Source organism: Ursus arctos, unplaced genomic scaffold, assembly GCF_023065955.2.
Source record: "Ursus arctos isolate Adak ecotype North America unplaced genomic scaffold, UrsArc2.0 scaffold_24, whole genome shotgun sequence".
NCBI classification, from domain to species: domain Eukaryota; kingdom Metazoa; phylum Chordata; class Mammalia; order Carnivora; family Ursidae; genus Ursus; species Ursus arctos.
In genome coordinates this window covers 44,688,408-44,708,502 of record NW_026622919.1, presented here as the reverse complement: position 1 = coordinate 44,708,502, position 20,095 = coordinate 44,688,408, and the positions used below count along the sequence as shown (strand labels likewise).

Below are 20,095 nucleotides of genomic sequence, written 5' to 3'. Positions count from 1 at the left end.
CTGATGCTTTAAGTGAAATGTGGATAATAATAGCACCTGCCTCCATGGGGCGCTTGGGTGCCTAAATGAGATAATACAGTCAGTCCTGCTCTAACACTTGTTTGGAAAACAGAAATTTGACCCGATGCAATTGATATAGTAGGGGGACATTAGAGTCTTACCCACACCGCACGTCTGATGACGCAACTCATCCACCGGAAGTCCTAGGTGAACTCAGAAAACCGCCGCTGGCGGAATTCGAGCTGCATGGGAGCGCACAAACCTAGCACACACCCCGCGCATCTGCCAGCTCCCCGGCACGACTGTGGGCGGTGAGCCCCACGCAGCGGCATCGGTGCTCCCGCGGTCCGGCCGACCGCAGGGAACTCTCCTTCCCCCTCTTCACGAGAACCCACAGCGGCTGCTTCCACAATCTAACCTCACATCTGGGACGAAGTAAAGAGCTCTATTTATTGTAGTATTTATTTCCTAATCATTTAACGTGTGTAAAACTGTGCTACCATTTTCTTTAACCTTTTTATTTGCATGTGTCACTGACCACGTTTTCGAGTGTTGTGTCCCCAGCCCTACCTCCCGTGAGCCTTGTGCTCGCAGCTCTGCTTGGCGGTGTGGCGCTCAGGAGCCAGGACGTCACGTTGAACTGAGTGCGTCAGTAGAACACCTGGCTGCTGTTAGGATCACAGTAACGATTATTATTGAACCCCTTGAATAATACTTGCCATTTTTTTCAAAGTTCTTCCCCAATTATGAATTGACTTTATCCTCATGCTTTGTTTGTGGATTATTCTTCTGATTATACATGAAGGAAAATGCAAACCCAGACATGTAACTTGCCCGAGATCACACTACCAAGTCCCAGCCAGAAAAGGCCTGTTCCTTGACTTCAAATTTCTTAAGAAAAAAAAAAATGCAGATATTGCTTGTAAAACCTACATCCAAACATCGTAAAGCGAAAGGTACATAAGAGCATGGCCATCTGGGAGTCAACGGTGGATGGGAGAGAGGGCATTTCATCATAAAAGAATCCTGGAAGAGGTGACTCAGGAATGTGGAAAGAGTGGGTGGAAGGAAGAAATCAGTGGATAGCAGGGCTCTCCAAGTCAAGACGCCGCCACAGGGACCAAACAAACAACAGGAACGAGAGGAATGCTCCAAGCACGTGTAAAGGGTAGAGAAGGGTGGGGACTGCGGTGACTCAAGTCTCACCACAGGGGTAGCCTCTGGGGAGCGCTGACCAATTTGTGCCACCCCTACGGAGTGGATCCAACATCTGATTTTTTAAGAGAAGCAAAAAATTCAGATTTTATATGACATTTCTAGGTTGGGTTGTTTTTTCATTTTAATTGTGGTCTCAACATCAACCGTTTTCTAAACATCGGCAACTAATTCAAGTATTCTAAAACACTCTTCAGGCCAAATCACATCTCTGCAGATACAGCTGGTAGGCTGCCAGTATTCAACCTCTGATGAGAGATGCCACTCAGGGCTTGGCGCCCCACGCAAAGAAGTCTGAACGATGATGGACACAAAATATGTTATTTATTGTCAATTTCTGCAAAGACACATTTAAGCAACAAAATATACATTTGTCGACCTTTTAGAATTTGTTTTATACATTAACAAATACAATGTGCTACCATAGCAATAAATTAAATGTACATTATTTACATTACATAGGCAGTCGGGGTCTACGAATCAGCTCCTCAAGAAGAGGAAAGAAAGGAGAGTCATCATCACATGGGTCATCATTTCCAAGCTACACTTCTTAGGTTCTATCACACAAAGGAATCTCTTCACACTAGAACACCAGCCCTCCCCGGGCTGGAGTGTGGAAGGGTAACGCCCACGACGGGGGGAGAGCTGGCACACATGCTAAGGAGCGGGAAGGAGGGACTGACCATTCCAAGTGGAAATATTACAAAACCAAAGATGATGGCATCTAAATTCCAGTCTTCCAGCCAAACACCCTCTCCCCAGGGCTGGTAAGGCCCAGGACAGAGCCATTGCCCCAACAGCCTCTCACTAGGCAGGGCTCTGCTGTCCTTGGCCCTAGTGGGGGTGGTCTCCTTCCTCCCAAAGGGGCAGATGGCCCAGCTGAAAGGAGGGAGATGTGGGGTTGGGGGCGGGGAGCAAGGGGCTTGTAGTAAAACAGACAGCAGAGCTTATAGAATGCTCTTTGGCAGCCTTGGCAAACTCCACTAACCCACTGTCACCTTGGAGAAAGGGAGATGCTTGGGGAGAAGCCGTGGGTCCTTGCCAGCCACCTACTTGACCCCTGGCCGTTCCCGCACAACAACCTGTCTCTGTTGACTCAGAATCAAATAAGGAAGGTAGTGTTTGCATTGGCACCTCAACCAGTTGGGGTGAGAAAGTGACTCTGGCTCCCATCCTACCTGGGCACAGGAGCCTACGCTTTTATTAAACACCTTGGTTTAAGGATCAGGGAGAACAGAATAGAGTTTTCTTTTACCACTTTTCTTCTGAATTTAAGAAGGGGAAACTGAGGGCTAGCTAACTGCACTCTGCCCTGGCCTCCACCCCCATTACAGACCAGAGCTGAGGAACTGAGGTTACCAGGAATGGTCCACTAAAATCTCTCTCCTTTCTCATTTTCTTCACTCAAGCCACATCCAAAACCCCAGGGCCCTCACTGGAAAACTGAGCGCATCTCCCTCCTGATGAAAAGAAGAGACTGAGGTCCACCTTGACCGCCGACAGCTCCCAACCAGTGCCCAGGCATTAGCTAACTGGCTCGTCCTAAACTCAGGGCCCCAGCACGTGCAGCCACCTGTTCAACCGACCACATAGGTGGTGCCGGAGAACGGGCCCCCGGCTGTGGGTTCCAATCCCAGCTTTGCCACTCGTTGGCTGTGCGACCTCCAGCAAGTCACTTCCCCTCACTGGGGCTGAGGTTTCTCAGCTGGATGAGGATATGGATGGATTAGATGTCAAAAGGGGCCCGGAAGGCCTGGACCGTGAGATGATGCCAACAAGGCTGAACCACAGAATGTTTTTCACTCATTTTCATTCATTCATCATTTTCCATTCATTAGAAACTCGAGCTCAGATCTTCCACCTCAAGCTCGTTCTGCATCTGTTGTTACATATCAACGGAGCAGAGGCACACGCGTGCCCTGCACAGCCTGACCGGTATAGTTTCTTCCCAGAGGCAGAGACGTGTCCAGGAAACACTTCTCCTGTGTCCAGATCACAAGCGGAGTGCCTCAAATACCAGCACGAGCACCATCAGGAGGAATCTGGTCACAGGGACCAAGGAAACTTGAGCAAATCTTTGAGCCCCAAAACTGGGCGCAGCAATAAAAGGAAACTTTGGCCCAGAGTGGACGCAAGAAAATATGGAGGAAGCAGCCTTCAAGAACCCAAGCTGCCTGCCCCATGGTCCAGAGGGGTGAGATGAGACTGCCCACTCCCTGTCCTCCTCCTCCCGCTCAGCTCTAGGACCTCGGGGGCTGGTCACGTCTACTCTAGAAGCCACAGATGGGCTGGGCTTTCTAGAGAAGGTAAGACAGGACCCAGAGAGAGGGACGTTTCAGACCCTGCCCAGTGTACCCCCAGTAGCAAACAGAAGGTAGAGACCACTTCTCAGGTCTGTTTTGTAGGGAAATGCCTGTGCCTCCCAGTTTCCCTGGACACACCCAGCCATCCTGGCCCCTGGCTCAGAGCCCTCCCAGGAGGTGGGGGGTGCAGAAGGAGCAGCCGGAGCAGCGGATGGAGGCAGGTGTGACGTTCCCAAGGAGGACAGGGCGGGGACAACCTGGACCCCCAGACCCCAACACAGCAGAGCACAGCCACCGAGCTGCTGTAAAGACCAGCTACCCGAGAAGCAAGTCAGAACCTGGAGTTGTTGCTGTGGGTCGTTGTTGTTGTTGTTTTAAATGCACTTTGGCCTTTCAAGTTCCTCCAGAAAGCCAGCCAACAGAACGCCGCCGGAATCCTCAGACCTCATTCCAGCAGTGGGTGCTGCTACGGTGATTTTTAATAAAACCTAAACAAACGTTTGTTGACCTTCTCACTGGAAGAAATTTTACCGGACTCGTCTTTTAAGTAAACACATTTCCCAAATAGCGTGAGGGGAGAGGTCCACCCAGCCTGCAAATAGGATCCCACAATGTCCACAGGAGTGAGAGACAAAGGATCAAGGTTTTGCTCTAACGGCAAAAGCAATGGGGAAACTGTCACATCAGTCAAAAACAAGAACAACATAGACTTGGGATTGCTTTGACTTCGGAATAGGCCCAGATCCCGACGCAAATAAAACATTTGGTAGAAAACCTTGTCATCTGCTCACTGAAGCAGGAGCCCAGCGGGAGACGCCGGGGCTATCCCGTGTCCCAGGGGCCCTCCGCGCCCCTGAAGCGGCAGCATCCCCAGGGCTCTGCAGACTCTGTGTGTTACTCGGAGGACACCCCGCCTTAACCTCCACCAGGGCCAGGCTGCAGAAGCGACTTCTCGCGCGGCCAACGGGGCTGGGAGAGATGCAGGGGAAGGGGGGCCGCTCCTGAGAGCGAGCTGACTCTGGCCAGGCGGGCGGGCGGCAGGCAGCCTCTGAACTGCATCCAGCTGGGGCCCAGGTCGTAAAAACCCTGCCAGCGTGACCGCTGCCTACAGACCCGCGGTGGAAGGGAACCGGGGGACCACGCACCAACAAGGCCAAAGGGCACAGCTGCTGGAAAGAGCCCCCAAGGTAGCCCTGGGCCCCCCACAGATGCCAGGAGCAGAAATCACAGAGGGACGTCGCTCCTTCCTCACGCCTACCTTCTACGTCCACACATCAACCGAGGCGGACAGGTCACCCCCCACCTCGCCTCCCCGGCTCTGACCTGAGCGGTGGGCTGAAGCAGCTCTTCCACGAGCCTCCACACAGCGGGGCCCTGATCCCAGCGCCACCCGCGCCACACGGTTCTCCTCAGCCAAGGCCCCAGAGCGTAGCTCGCTAGCTTGCCCTTCCAGAATTCCTTCCAGCTCCGGGCAGCCCACGCCTCCTGGGGGAAAACAGCTGCCCCGAGGGGACAGACTGGCCCGGGCTTCTCCCACAGCCACAACGACGCAGAGCCACGTCCACACGCGCAGCACACACTGGCCGCAGGGACGGAGGCAGCGCTGCGCCCGAGGTCAGCAGACGGGCGAGAAAGCAGCTGCCAGCACAGAAGCGCAGTTGTGGGAGCGACACTGCTGATTCGAGCGCGACATCCTGGAGGACGGCTACGGATCTGGGTTCCTCCACCACCACTAAATGGCTTCACTGTGCCTGCCACGTCCAGGCACAGCGCTGCCCCTCCCCATGCGGCATCGTGCTGGCGGCCTCCGCACCCCACCTCACCACTCTCTGCCTCTCCAGTCTCTGACCGAGACCCCAGGGCCCAGATCCCCCTTGCCCAACTCTTTCCTCTGTGCACAAAACAAGATGACAAATGGGCCAGACACACATCACACGGGCGGTCAGGAGCAGGGGGAGCCTAGAGGAATGAGGCCTTGTCCAGAGAAGGAGAGTGCTTGCAGGGTGTCTTGGCAACGGGACAGGCAGGACGGTGGCCAGCTTGGGACACAGAGACAGACAGCTGTTCTGGTGGGCAGGTGGCCGGTGGGGCAGCAGGACTGTGACGGTCAGAGTAGTGGATGGCACCCCCAAACTGTTGGAATAGGAGCCTTCTCCGAGACAGAATCGGGGCTTCCCTGGAAGAGAGAAGGAGGGAGAGGATGACCAAACACCGCGTAAGGAAGGGAAGGAGAACGTGTGCCCGTGGCTACAGCCCGCTGAACGGGCTTGGGACGGGAGGGCCAAAGACAAGGGTGCCAGACGCCAGGCAGCACGAGCAGTTGGGCACAAACACAGGGGTGAGGGTGAGTGTCAGAATTCCCACTGTCTCTTCTGCTTGTTCACATATCAGGTTTATAGACAGTGGGCGGAGCTCTGGCCCCCGCTCGGTTCCAGCTGTGCCTTGTACCCCGCCACCACAGAGCCACCGCAGAGCCCCACGCCGGGAGAGGGTTGGGAACTCAAATGGGTCTCTAGTAACTTTACCAGCAGGAGGTCAGGCCTTGGTGGTGGCAAACTGGACCCAGGCCCTGCTCTGCTGAAAACCACACACTCCCTCAGCTGAGAAGCCCTCCCTCGGGTCATCCCACACAATGTTGAGGGGGCTGGGGCATCTCTGAGCAGGCAGGGAGGACACATTTCAGCCCAGAGCCCTGGCCGAAGACAAAAGGAGGGAAAGGCTACCAAGAACAGGGAGACAAGGGGACAAACTGAGGAATCCCCTGTCGGAGGGAAGAAGGTCAGCTCTGGGCTACTGCCCCCTGCCTGCTGGAACCGGGCCCCTCCCAGGGCAGGGAGACCAATTCAGTGAGTCTGGCCCAATCGCATCAGGCACCCTTCCTGCCTGCACCCGAGGCCGTCTGCAGCCTTCTTCCATCCAGACCCCGGCCCCATCACAGAGGCTGCAGGAAGAGGTGAGCGGCCCTCCCCAGCTCAGGACCCCTCTGGCCACTAGTACCCTGATCTTAAAGTGGACACACCTGCCCTCGTGGCCACAGCAGGATAAACACTGGACCCACCTTTGACAAGCGAAGGACTCCTCTTTCACATTAGTGACCCTGTTTCAAGAAAAACCCATACAAGAGTTGTAAATAACTAGACGACATAAGCCCCACCGACCGTGGCTTCTGTGCGCTCAGCTCTCAGCTTTCTGGTGAGCGAAGGAAGGGACGTGAGGCCCCAGGAGCCAAGAGTCCCCAGCTCACACCTGTGTGTGTCCAAGGGTGTGACTCTAACACAGGAGGAGGGCAAGGTGTCCGGCACCCCAGGCCGATGTCTGCACCGTGCAGGGACTGCAGCGTCACCCCCAGGTCTGACCAGAGCTCTCCTTCTCCCAGTGGGCTGTGTGAGGCACCCCCTTCCTCCAGCCCCCAGCAAGGACAGCTGGCTTTGGGAGGGGGTTGGAATGTGGAATGCAGGAGGTTCCCCCATTAACCCTCACGACCCTAATCCTTACCGCACTAGAGCTGGCATGGCTGAGCTTATCAAAGCGGAATTTCAGGTTTGACCTCGGAGAGTTTCTGCTTTTGGCATCTAGGAAAAAGAAGAGTCCATGAAAAGCGGGCAGAGCTGAAGAGGTCACGAGGGCTGTGTGTGGAGTGCGGGGGACCTCCCCCGCCCCGGGCACTCCAGCTGACCCGCAGCAATTTGTCAGAGCTAACTCTCAAATCTTTAGGAATTTTTAGAAATGTGGGCTGGTTGGTAAACCCAGGCATTTTTTTTAAAATTAAATTATAAAAGTTTACAATTCAATAAATCATATTCATCAAAGATAATAAATACTCAAAAGTCCTCACTCCCTAATTCTTTCACTGCCTTTTAACATCATCTGCTCTCGTCGGTTACGTATGTCCATGGCGTCCGTCTGGCGCGTCCGCCCCACTCCACAGCGCAGCGCACTGGGAGCCGGGGCTCAGCCGGGGCCAAGTCATGGCCAAGCACGCACACCACGGAAACCAGCGGATGCTACAAAATCAGGCCTCGACTTACTGTTTCATTGTCTAGGCTTCAACTCATGCAGAAAATGTCAAAAAATACAGATGAAATTTGAAAATGTGTTGTGTCCGTAGCCATGACGTTATAGGCCTGCCACACACCCTGGAGTCCGTTCTCAGAGGACCGGTCTCACCTGAGAACCAGTATGTGATTCAGCAAAGCTGCTTATGTCTCTGACAAAATATCAATCATCAGTCGTGTCAGAACTACACCTGTTGGTCATCTGCAACTTTCAGTCGCCAACAAATACAAAGGTTAGACAAATACCAATCAGAGTGCTTGGTAAGTTCAACTGGCAATATGGGATTTAGAATGAAGAATTCTAATGCATCATTATTTCTATCAAGAAAGTTTACAGTAAACGAGTGTGTGCACACACGCGCCTGTGTGCGGCGGGGGAGCCGGGCGTGGAACACCACCAGCACACCACTGGCAGGGGGGCTGCTCGGCTTTCTGGCTCTCCTCCGGCCAAGGGCGTCTACAGGTCAGTACACTCCACCCACAGGCTGCTGGCTTCTTCTGATGCTTCAGAGCAGGGGTGCCAGCCAGCAGCGTGAGGAGCTCTCAGTCGGACCTGCCAATCCCCTCTCGGGGCCCCGGGTGCCCCGGTGTGACATGACCAATGGTGGGGGCATCAGAGACTACAAAAGACTGGACGTCAGGCCCTCCCAGGGGACCCCCCTCCGCTTGGCCCCGTCTCTCCCCAGATGCAGCCAAGCAGCTTAGAACAGGTTCGCAAAGGTCTGCAAACTGACCCTGGTCCTGCAGGCTCCCAGCATGGCCTCCGTGAGGCTGGCAGCAGGAGGCAGCCGGGGTTCAGTACTGCGCGGGGAAAGGGCTGCAGAGAAGCCCGGCGTGTGCGGTAGGAAGCACGGGGTGGAGTCCCCAGGCCCGTTCGAGGTCCCCTTCTGCCCCGGGCGACCTTCAGCTAGTGGCAGACCCTCTCGAAAGCTCCTCTTACTCAGAGAACCTTATTTGCTTTGGTATTTATTTAATACCAAGTAGGAGCCAGGCTTGGTTACAGATTCTTTCACTCATTCCATCAATATTTAATGAAGCCTTATTTTTTAAAAATCAGGGTATTTATATTAGAGCAAAGAGTCTGGGCCTTTGGGGGTTTTACAGATGGGGAGACTGAGGCTCAGAGAGGTGAGCCTGTCCTTGCCACAGCCAGGATTGGAACCCAGCTCTGCAGCAGCCCAGCACAGGGGCTGAGTGAAAGGAAGCACGTGAACTCGTGCTCTCGGTGTTTCTGTCATCCGACTAGAGTTTCTCGGCCTCAGGCTAGTGACATTTCAGGCCAGATAATCCTGGGGCGGGGGGCGCGCTCCATACTTTGTCAGATGTTTAGCAGCATCAAGTGCCAGCAGCACAGCCCCCTCCCACAATCATGAAAACCAGAAACGTCTCCGGTTATTGTCAAATGTGCCCTGGGGAGCAGTGTGCCCCTAGTCGAGTACCACTAACTGCACTATTGCTTTATTTCTGTTATTTAATCTAACAAACATTCAGGTTAACGGTCCTAAGTCTCTGACAAGTATAAGTTCATCTAATCTTCACACAATCAACCACATGAGGTAGGAACTATTCCCCTCCCTCCATCCTTTGCTTGGGGAAACTGAGGCACAGAAAGGCTCAGTAACCTGCCCGATGTCGCTTCACTAGCAAGTGGCAGATCAAGGATTTGGACCCAAGCTCCACAGTCCTGCACTTGCCCCCACACGAAGCTGCCCTCCTCGAGAGCCAGACACCGAGGCTCTGATTGCTGGGCGACGGGACCCTGCCGTACCTACCGTGCACGTCCCCTCCCCAGAGCTGCCCTCATACTCTGCCTGACCGCAGGGATCCCAGAACGCCCAAAGGCCCAGACTCTGCTCTCCCTGTACCCCCACCACGGAGCAGAAGATTTTACCTCCTTGACATCTCTCGAATCTACATCCTTCTCTCATTGCTCCAGATGCCCCTGATCCACAGCCCAGCCACCCACTGCCCACTACGACCCCTCACTGATCTCCCTCCCTGCATCCATTCCCACAAATCCTGTCTACTCAGCCAGCTGCGGCCACCTAGACCAGACAGCGTTTCTCTACGTAAGACCCTCCAATGGCTTCTCTCGCCAGCAGGACAATACTCAACTTGCCAGTTCTCCATGGTGGCCCCAGCCCAGTGCCAGTGCCGTCTCCTCTCATACCTGTCCCCTCTGCGAACTGCAGCCCAAGAAACCACATGTGGTTCCCTCCACCTGCAAGACTCGCCCTCCTTTGTACCCTTGCACTTGTCACGGCCATCACTGCGCCATAGGCGGCCGGCGTTGGCGATGGGGTGTGGCAAAAGAGCCCCCGCTTTCAAATCCCAACTCCTCTACCAAATCCCTGAACTTCCGGAGCCTCAGTTTCCCCATGAGTAAGGAGATGAGAAGAACACAGGCATCTTAAGGCTGATGAACAGAGGAAGTGAGCTAGCAGAGCTCAAGGGCCTAACACTTTGGGGCTGGAGCGGAAACCGCTTGGTTCAGTGTGGCTGGGGCTCACGCCCACGATCATGGTCACGACACAACCCCTGCCCCTCCAGCCACAAGGCGCACACCCCCAGACCCCACTGACCTGTAGGACTCCGGCTCATGATGATGGGGGTGGCAGCTGCCCCCAGGCTGGGGCTTTCGCTGCTCGGGGACGGGCTGTAGACAAACACCTCCTGCTTGAAGGGTGAGGTCGTGGACGGCTGGCTGCTCTGGGGAGAGAGGCCGGGTGAGTGAGGCCAGCTTCATCCTCAGTGGCCCCACAGGGTGGCCCATGCCACAGCAGGCCTGACACAGTCACTGCCTCCCACTCTCCACGTGGACCTGCCCTGTCTTTCTGCTGCCCCCAGAAGTGCCCCTGACCCTCTCCTCTCCTGCCAGGAACCCCATGGCAGGGATCCCATTAGGTCTGGCCTCTGGCCCTCTGCTGCTGTTCCTGTGTCACTCCTAGGGAGTGGAGACAGCTGACTGGCCCACCTCTTTCTTGTTTCCATACTTCCCCTTTTCCTGGTAGAGCCTGGATGAGGCTCTTCCCACGCAGCTAGTTTAATGCACACAGCGGGTGTCTGGCTGGGCCCAGGGCGCCCCTCCCTGCTCCCCAGGGTTGGATGGAGCCACACCTACCCCACTGTCACACTCCTCCATGGCCTCGCCCTCCCCCGCCGTGCTGCTGAAGCTGCTGGTGCTGGAGGAGGAGCGGGAGATGTTGGCTCGGCCATTCTCCTTCAACTTTATGAAGGGCCTGTCGGAACAGGAGTGGGGCAGGCCTGGTCACGCACCGAGACCCTCCCCCAGGCAGGGCAGGCCTGGCAGAGACTGAGCTTGCCCACCAGTGACTCCCCATGCCCCCTGCCTGCTGGCTTTTGTGTTCCACAGAGTCCTCAAGGCAAAAATGCTGGCTCTCAGCAGAAAGTGTATTCCATGTATTCCAAGGCTCCAAGTGGCTACAGCCAGCCCTGCCCCCACCCTCGCTCTCTTACTTCTCCTTGTTGGGGCAAATTTCTGGAGAGCTGGGATTGGATGAGGCCTCAGACTTTATCTCTTGAGATGAGTGTGCACCATCCGGGGTCTTGGGGTTGCTGGATGCACTGTCACTAAGGAAACAGGAATAAAGAGGGGTGAGGCCATGGGGCCAGCCCCTAAACCCCCATCCCACCCCCAGGCATGAGACAGGCCCAACCAGCTCTCAGCACCACACAGCCTGTGGGGTCCCAGCACCCCTGCCAGAGCACAGCTACCAGGACCGCCATCCCCCGAGGCCACCTCAAGCCACAGCGGACAACAGAGTTTTCTGCTCCATTGGGGCTACTCTAGGCTCCTAGGCAAGTCAAGAGCAATCAAGCAAGAGTCCTGGCTTGATGCCCCCAAGCCCAAGTCCACTCCCCACCTACGCTGGCTGTCCCACCTGGCAGGGCTCTAAGTCAACAGCAGGCAGGTCTATGACACCCACTCCTACAGCAGGGAAATAACCCAACGCACATGGACTCTGTGGCAGTGCTGGCTGGGTCACTGTGCCTAACGCCCTTCACACAGGCCATTGTATGAGCTCCCTGGATCCGTGTGACAAGGTGGCAGGGAAGGGCATCTTGGTAAACGGGCTACTCTTGGCCAAGGGCCCAAGGGCTTCCTTCTCCTGGAGTTTAACAAAAACCATGTATTGATGCCCACAATTTGTCCTGTGCCCCCTACTGGGGACAAGATGGCCTTGTCCTCAATGCAATTTTTATAGCAGCTTTACTGAGATACGATTCATGCACAATTCACCCACTTAAAGTGTATAATTCAATGGTTTTTAGCATATTCACAGAGTTGTACAACCATCACACTACATAATTTTAGAACATTTTAGACCCCCTTAAAGGAACTCCAGACCCACTCATAACCATCGTCTGTCCTCCCCTCCCCTAGCACCTGGCGACCACGAATCGACTTTCCGTCTCTCTAGATTTGCCCGTTCTGGACAGTTCAGACAGACGGAATCCCATGAGGTGCTGTGGTCTTTGGTCAACGGCTTCTTTCACTTAGCACGGTCTTTTCAAAGTTCGTCTCGGTTGTAGCATATATCAGTACCTTACTCTTTAAAAATCCCATTTTCCAGCTACACCACGTTTTACGTATCCCTTCACCGAGCGACAGACATCTGGATCATTTCTGGATCATTCCCACTTTGGGCTGCTATGAGTAACGCTGCCAGGAGCATCTGTGTGCTAGTTTTCTTGCCAACATATGCGTTCTTTCTCCTGGGCATCTAGCAGGAACGGAGCTGCTGGGTCACGAGGTAACTCCGTGTTTAACTCTGCAGAGCTGCCAGGCTGCTTCCCAGAGCCGGTGTGTTAGTTTACACTCCCACCAACAAAGCCTGAGGATCGGCACTTCTCCGTATCCTTGCCAACACTTGTTGTTATGTGTCTTTTTGATGACAGCCGTGCTACAGGGGTGAGTGCCTCAGTGCACTTTTAATGAGGCTGCTAATCGCCTCCTCACTGTCCCCCCGAGCAGGGGTTTGGGCCATGGTGGAGGGCTTCTCTGCACATCTGACACAGCAGACCCTCCCTCCTGGAATCCCTCCACTCCAGGCTTCTTGTCTTCCTTCCCTTTCTCCCGTTGCCCTGAAATACCGGTGTTCCCGAGGCATTCTACACACCTTGGGTGGTTGTATTCGTTGCTCCGTCTTTAAACACCACCTGTGCCCCAGTGACTCCCTTCTGCAGCCAAGGCCTCGCTGCTAGCTCAAGACCTGTCTTCTGACCACTCCGAATTCTGCACTTCTCTACTGGGTAGGCTGTAAGGACTCTCACAGGTACTGGTTCCAAACACAGATTTTCATCCCCCTCCATAAACCTGCCCTTCATCCTGCATGCCCAAGCTCAAGGGTTGGTGCCACCATCCAGGGCAGCAACCTGCAAGCCAACCTCAATGTCTCCCTTTCCCTCACAAGACTGTAAAAGCTTCTGGAAGGCAGGTTTGTGTCTTCTCTAGTTCTTGCCTGAGCACTGAGCCCAGCACATAGCAAGCAAGCACCGAAACGTTGCTTGCGGAGTTAAACAACAAACGGACTCACCATTATAGGATCAGAGAGACAAGAACAGACTAAGTATGATGCAATATGAAAGCTGCTTTTAACAAAAGAGAAAACATTCTAGAAGCCCTAAGGGAAAGTTCAATGAACTGTCTGGCCAAATCAGGGAAGGCTTCCATAAGAGCGAACGTTTGAGTGAGCACTGGAAAAGGAGGTAAAGAAAGAAAAGAATCCAAGCAACGTTTCTAGTTTGGGTCCAAATGTGACACGGATAATTCTGAGAAGTCCTGAACAGAGACTGGCCAAATCTGCTTCAGTGGACAGAGCGGAGGGAGTGACCGGGATGTGCAGGTGCCTACAGTGCGGACCAAGGTTAGAAGGAAGCCATCGCCCGAAGCTGCGGGAAGCCCTCCCCAAGGTTGGGCATCTGGTGGCTGCAGCGGAGGAAGGACCCACACACCCCACCCTGGACTGTTACCATCGTGTCCGGCCGTCGCCTTGGCCTTCAGAGCCTGTGTGCAGACGGGGGAAGAGCCCCGAGCGCCGCTTGATGGGGCTCCGCGACTGGTTCTTTGCCGCCGCCGCCGCCGCCACCACCACCGGGGGCTGCCAATGAAACCACCAACGTGAGTGCTCACAGCCCACCCCAGACCCCAGTCTCCTTCCCCTCACCCTCCTTTCTGGTCTACAAATAGCTCCTGCAACCCCAACTAGTCTAGAGGAGGTCCCAGAAAATAGCAAGACAGCTGGGAAGGCCAGGATCTACGTCACAGGAGCTGAGGCTCCAGCCACTTGCAGCCTGCTTTCCTGTGTTCTTAAGCCAAACCTTTGGCCCCATGTAATCGTCACCAAAGACCAGAATTCCTGGAGGAACAGGGGCCAGGGCCACCATAAAGAGAGCCCAGCATATTGAGAAGGTCAGGACGGTTAAGGGGGTCACAGACCGAGAACCACACAGCTGAGGGAGCCCTGGGAGTGACCTGGTCCAGCCTCTCACTTTACCGATGAGTTCGCTAAGGTCATATAGTGAACTGCTGGCAGGACAGGGACGAAAACCCAGGGCTCTGACTCTCCATCCACTTCTCACAAATAATTGGGTCCAAGCTGGGTGTCTCAGGAACAAGACAGAACGAGAGCAGCAGACCCAGGTCCACAGGCCGAGGGAACCCACCAAGAATGTGGTTCTGTTTCAGCCACATGCAGTGGGGATGAGCACAAGACTGAGGAAGGAGAGACCACAGGTGGTCTTCAGAGCCCACCAGGCCTGTAACACAGGCCCCAGCTTCTGCCATGTGTGTGCTGTGCAACCTTGGGTGAGAAGCCAAACTCTCTGGGCCCCAGTCTCCTCACCCACAGAATGGGGATAACTGTCCCGCCCTGCTCCTTTCACAGACCTTCTGGGTGGAACAAGATAACAGCTATGAACATATTTGGTAAAGTCAATGAATTACATAAGACCACTTATGATACTAATCCTGAGTATCAAGGTGGGTGTATTCTATTTGAAAAAGAAAAGAAAACCCTAGTCTATATGAATCCAAAGTCACTTTGTTTTTTAAATGGACCAACTATGTGGTTCCTTCACCTGGCCAATTGCTGGTGCAAGCAGACCAGGCCCAAACCCACAGCCACGCTAGGCTCTTCCTTGGGAACTGCACACAGTGACCAACGGCAAAGACCTTGGGTCAGCGAGACGTGCATTCAAATCCCAGCTCTTCAGCTCAGCTAAGTGACCTGGGGCAGGTTACTAAACCTCTCTGGGCCTCTGTTCCTCAAATCTGAAATGGAGAATACATCAGTTCCTACCTCAAACAGCTGTCAGAGGGATCAGATGAGAGAATGTGAACTACTTCGCTCAGTCCCTAGTGCACAGCAAGCCGGGGGTGGTTCCCGTGATTGTTAAGAACAAAGCGAGGACGCCCCTCCTGGGTCCCAAGCCCCCTGGGCAGAGAAATGTGCCCCAGAACCAATCTGCAGTGTGGGCCCCGAGGAGGAGGCCCAGTTGTCAAGGGAACTCAGAGAACAGATAACGGGCAGGTGTCTCGTCTGGGCCAGCCCCAGCTGGGCCTGGGACTGAGGCTCCATTTCACAGGCGGGGGTCACCCCCAAACAGCCTCAATCTCCCCAGTCCCTGCTCTGGACTCCTGGACCAAGCCTGGGCACACAGACCCTCCTTTACAGGCCTGGGGGGGCCCTCCCCAGGAACTGTGAGCTGCCCCAGGGCCTGCAGCACTCACCGAGAAGGTAGTCTTGGTGACCTCCATGCTGTTGTGCGAGATGCCCCCACTGAGGCTGCCAGGGATGCCTCCGCTGTGCTGCTTCTTCTGGCTGCTCACCATGGTCTCCATGGAGTGGCTACGCACACGGATGGCCCTCTGTGGGGAGAAGTGACAGGGACCTGATCACTGGAGCCCACCAGATGCCCCTGTCCTCCTGGTGCGGTCTGCAGACACAGCCCTCGGCTTGTGCACACTCCGGCACACGGGGCTCTGTGCCCACTTAGGGCCACGAAAGAGCAAAGGGCACATGGGCAAACAGTGACGTGTCCAGGAGGGGACACCCAAGAAGATCAGGGGCTTGTCAGTGTGCATGGGTAGGAACAGCTCAAATCAAGACTGCTGAGCCTACAGCAGGGACGGGCCTGGGAGGTGACGACTGCTGCCCCAGGCCACTCTGCAGGTCTCTGCTGTTCTGGAAACAGACCCGAGGGCAGTGGCCACAGTGAGGAGCATTAGTTAACACACAGGGAGCACTCCCACAGGCCCTGCACCTTTTAGTGTTCCCCTAATTTTGGGAAAAGATCTGGTTTCCCTCGCTGACTGGATGCTCGTTAGAGGCAGAGGTCAGGTCTGAGCTTCTCCGACCCACAACGTCCCCGGGCCCAGCACGGGGACAGACACACGGGCAGCACGCAGAAAGACAAGCAGCCACATCGACTGCTGACGTATGATCACCGGGCTCTCTGCGAAGAGCTCGAGATGTATTCTCACCACCAGCCCACGGTGTGGATATCCGCCACCCCATGTCCCAGCTAAGGCTCAGAGCAGCTAAGTGACCTGACCAGGGGCCCCCAGCTAACAGGAGGTAGAGCAGAGCGCTGACACATGCAAAGATACACAGACGGAGATGTGAGTTGCTCGTGTGAAAGTGCCATCCCCACCATATTCCTCAGTGGCAGAGCCACCGTCTCGTCTGATTTCCCCTCTTCCTCCATGGAACTAGGGAGTAAATCATGATCAGTCTACGGTGGTCGCCAAACCTCTCCCCGGCCAGTGGGGCCTGACGGGATGCCTGCTGGGAGCTGTGGGGAAAGGTCTCCTCAAGGACTGCCAAAGGAGAGGCGACCTTCTGCACCCAGACTGCAGTAGCCACCCTGGCACGTGAGCGCTTGAGCCCGCGGGACGAAGGCGACAAGAGGGGACGGCAGAGGGGAGAGGGGAAAGAATCTGGATGCCGAGGACCACACTGAGCCACGAGTACCCGGAGCCTCCTTGTTAAGTGGGCTCGTGGATTTTCCTTACTGTGGGAGCCGGCTGAGGTTCTCAGAAACGTAGCTTCAGAAAACAGATGCAAAAGGACAAAGGTATGGGTGCAGGAAGCCAGTTCAGGAAGGAGGGCCATTGGCAAACATGGCCGCCCGGAGACTCGCTACTTTTGGAAATGAGGCATGGAGCCCACCAGCCTCCTACCCCTGCTGTCATCTAGCCTCCCCTGTGTGAGTCACAGACACCGCTTGAGGGACATCGGCTCTCTCCCTTTCTAAACCACAGAAGAGAATCGCTAGCAACAGTTTCCAGCCAGTACATTCTATTCATTCCATCACCCACAGACAACATTAAGTCACACACCCTTCAGAAAACTGAGAGCAGGAACGGTCACCACACTGAGGCGTCCCTGGATAAACAGCAAGGATCCTTAAGTGAGTCCAGGGCTCCGTAAATCTCAGCGTCACGACATTCTGCCGCGCCCTCGTGGGTGCCAACACCACCAACAGTGACGTGTCAGTTAGTCGTGTATGTTCTGATGCATTCCTCACGGTCTTTCCAAGAAAGACTTGATGCGGTGTGACAGGCTCTGGTCTACTGAGCTTCATACACCCGAACTTGCCGAATCCCTACACGCCGAGATGCAGCCAGGACAGGCACTGATAGAAAAGGTCCCAAAAGGCAAACAGATGATCGCCCAAGGTCACACTGCAGGTCGGAGGTGGGGCTAGAACCCAAACCCAGGCCCCTGGGCTCCAGACGGAAGGGTCCCTGGTATCCCAAAAACGGGTCCAGATTGAACCCAGAATTAAACTGGTTGATGGAGTAAGGATAATTAGAAATCAAGGGCTCCCAGCCTCTCCTCAAAAAAAGTCTCCAAGGCTGATGTCAGGGAAGATATTTTCTCCTCACATGCCCTTGGTGCTGCTGTCTGAGTCAGCAAGAGAAGTCTGAGGAGACAATGGGCTGGCAGGGAACTCCGGGGACGTGCAGGGTGGCCATCTGCTGCTTGAAGCTAACAGAAAGAGGGCTGAATCCTGGTCTTCCCAACACCGTGTACGAACCTCTCTGGCACACGGCATCAATGTCTATACAACATGGCGGTGGTGCTGCATGAGGATGCCAGGGGACCGTGCGTGCCAAACAGCTGGTGTAAAACCCACTCGCTGGGGGCCCGCTCTCCTCCCCCGCTCTGAGGGATGGAGCTGAAGGACGCCATGGTTGCCTCAGAACCTTAACATAAACCCTGACTGGGACAAAAGCACCCAGGGTTATGGTCTAAAGTATTTTACATTTCAATCTGACGTTGAGTTGGAAACACTAGCCTTCTCAAACTGGGCAGAAGAGTCAGGGAAAGGGTGAAGAAGAGAAAGGACAGGCTCCTCTCTGCTTGCACCTTCCCAGGGACGGGCTGCTCCCTGTGTGCAAAACTGCCTGTTCCTGTGCTGGATTGCCTGACCTCGGGGAAGGTGTTCTGTGAACCGAGCTGAAGTATGACCGGTTCCAGACCTTGGAGTCTCAGGCCAGTCTACTCCGTATTTCACCCAACTGTCCTGAGTCCACTGTCCTCTCGGCTAACCACCTCTGGTTCCAGTGTCCCTCCTCAGCCCTGACGGTTCCCCAGCCCTCAGCTCACCCCGGGGCTTACCTTTGTACAGGCTCTCCTTTGGAGGAGGAGGGGCAAGAAAAAAGAGATGGTGTCACTTTCTCTTTATCAGCTTATGTCACTTCATGTCAGCAGGGGTTTGAGCTACCAGTTAGCATTACGCAGGGAACAAGTCCCTTCTGGGCCAACCACAAGCCTTGCTTCCTATGGGTTTGTGCTTCCTTATGCTTCCAAATGGGTTTTGGGAGTTGTTTCAATTCCACAAACTTAAGGGAACCAAAGCACAGACATGAGCACGGGGGGGGGGGGGGGGGGGGAGGGGGAGGCTATCTGTACCAGGCAAGCAACAGAGGGAGGGGTGCTTGGGGAGGAAACGCCAGCCGCTTGCCTCCTGACATCAGTCCTAATCAGGAAGGACCCCGAGGGTTGGAGCAGGGTCTTCTGTACCCCCCTGCAGGGCAAATAAAGGATGGAGGTGGACAGGAGAGGGAAATATCCGTCCACATCTCCACAGACCAGAGCTCCAATCTGTGAGCTACCCAGGCTGCCCCTGCTTGCAGGTACTTTGCCTCGGACACTGCAGCCTGGTGCTCCTCTCCTGCCGCTGGGGGTCAGAGCACGCCAGCGCATTAACTGCCACCACCTCCCAAAGTTCTGGGAGAAATGCACCTGCAGTGGTCTCTGCTTGCCATGGTCCCCATTCGGCCACTGGGCATTTTCCTCCCTGGTCCTCCACTCCCCCTTCTGCGTGATGATGTTAATGGAGGGTCGGGCTAGCTCTGTTTCTCGGAATGTGGCTCACACGTGCTTTGCGTATAGATCACACAGCTACATCACAGAGCATTACTTTTTCTTTTCATTACAGACCAATAAAAATTTCATCAACAGCTGGCGGTGGTGGAGAATGGCATTTTGAGAACAATGGTCTAGAGATCAATACTTTTCAAAGGTGAATAATGTTCAGCGCTTTTATAAAGAAAAATATTCTTGCAAGACCAAGAATACATCCACAGACACCACCCCCCCACAACAGTGGTCCCGTGGACGGCATTTGCAAGATACCTACTTATTCCACAGAAATGTCTTTTAATTGAGTTTCACTGCAAAAGTTTAGCCTCTATAATTGGAAATATGTATATTTTTAGATTTATCATCTAAGTGAAAATGCAAAATTTTTAAGTGTTGGTAGAACTGGCAGATTCCTGAGACTATCTGTAAGCACTCAATTTGAGAAGCAGGTTTGGACATCCATAAACCAACTGTTCCATTTCTCATGGAAGAAAAGCTTAAATTACAGCCAGTGGAATCGAGGTAAGAAGGGAGAACTATCCAGGCAGCACAATCTAGGACAGCGATGGGCCTGCTTCCTGGGAGAGGGAGGAATCATCCCAAGAGTCCAGGGGATGCATGGTTGAGACTGCTTTTAGCCTGGGAATTCTCAACTGTTTCCACATGAGATGAGATCTCTGACCAGAAGGAGAAAGAACACAACACTTTTCTTTCTGGAATCATTTCACACACTTCTTTCAAGAGGGATCCCACGGAGGTGCGGGTGAGGAACTCCATGAGGAATGCCAATAATTCTGACACCACGGCAGCACCCTGGGAGCGCAGGAAGAATTACCAAAATGAGAGATGGTTTCCTGAGCTAAATCAGACTGTAGGCCTGGCCACAGGCAGAGCCTGGGCATCAGAAACCCCCGGGGCCCCTGGGCTCCGTGCTGCCATGCCTGGCTTGCCCCCAGTTTCGGCCGCCACAGCCTGGGAGACGAGACGGTAATGGTAGAAGGGACAGGGCAAAAGAGCCCGTGTTCCCGACTCGGGGAAGCTCATCCTCATGACCAGAGCTCTGAAGGCTTACTCTGTGTGACCGCGCATGCCAGCCCCTCCCTCACCCCCCAAACGCTACCTCAGG

At 54.6% G+C, this 20,095-nt stretch overlaps 1 protein-coding gene across 5 annotated transcripts in view; it reads right to left on the bottom strand.

Annotated features, from left to right (window-relative positions):
- Window positions 1-1,522: 1,522 nt before the first annotated feature.
- The window catches only part of RAP1GAP2 (RAP1 GTPase activating protein 2), a 178,759-nt gene continuing 160,186 nt past the window's right edge, over window positions 1,523-20,095 (bottom strand). For 2 of the 5 annotated variants that reach the window (XM_057317758.1, XM_057317757.1), the window contains 7 exons: window positions 15,327-15,464; window positions 13,568-13,695; window positions 11,051-11,164; window positions 10,695-10,812; window positions 10,156-10,282; window positions 7,014-7,090; window positions 1,523-5,694 (listed from right to left, as the gene is read on the bottom strand). In XM_057317758.1, the coding sequence (XP_057173741.1) occupies window positions 5,626-5,694; window positions 7,014-7,090; window positions 10,156-10,282; window positions 10,695-10,812; window positions 11,051-11,164; window positions 13,568-13,695; window positions 15,327-15,464 (771 nt within the window). In that variant the 3' untranslated portion in view covers window positions 1,523-5,625. Of the gene's footprint in view, window positions 5,695-6,576; window positions 6,616-7,013; window positions 7,091-10,155; window positions 10,283-10,694; window positions 10,813-11,050; window positions 11,165-13,567; window positions 13,696-15,326; window positions 15,465-20,095 lie in introns of all 5 variants that reach the window. The other 3 variants (XR_008961190.1, XM_026517883.4, XM_057317759.1) reach the window with 3 other exon arrangements.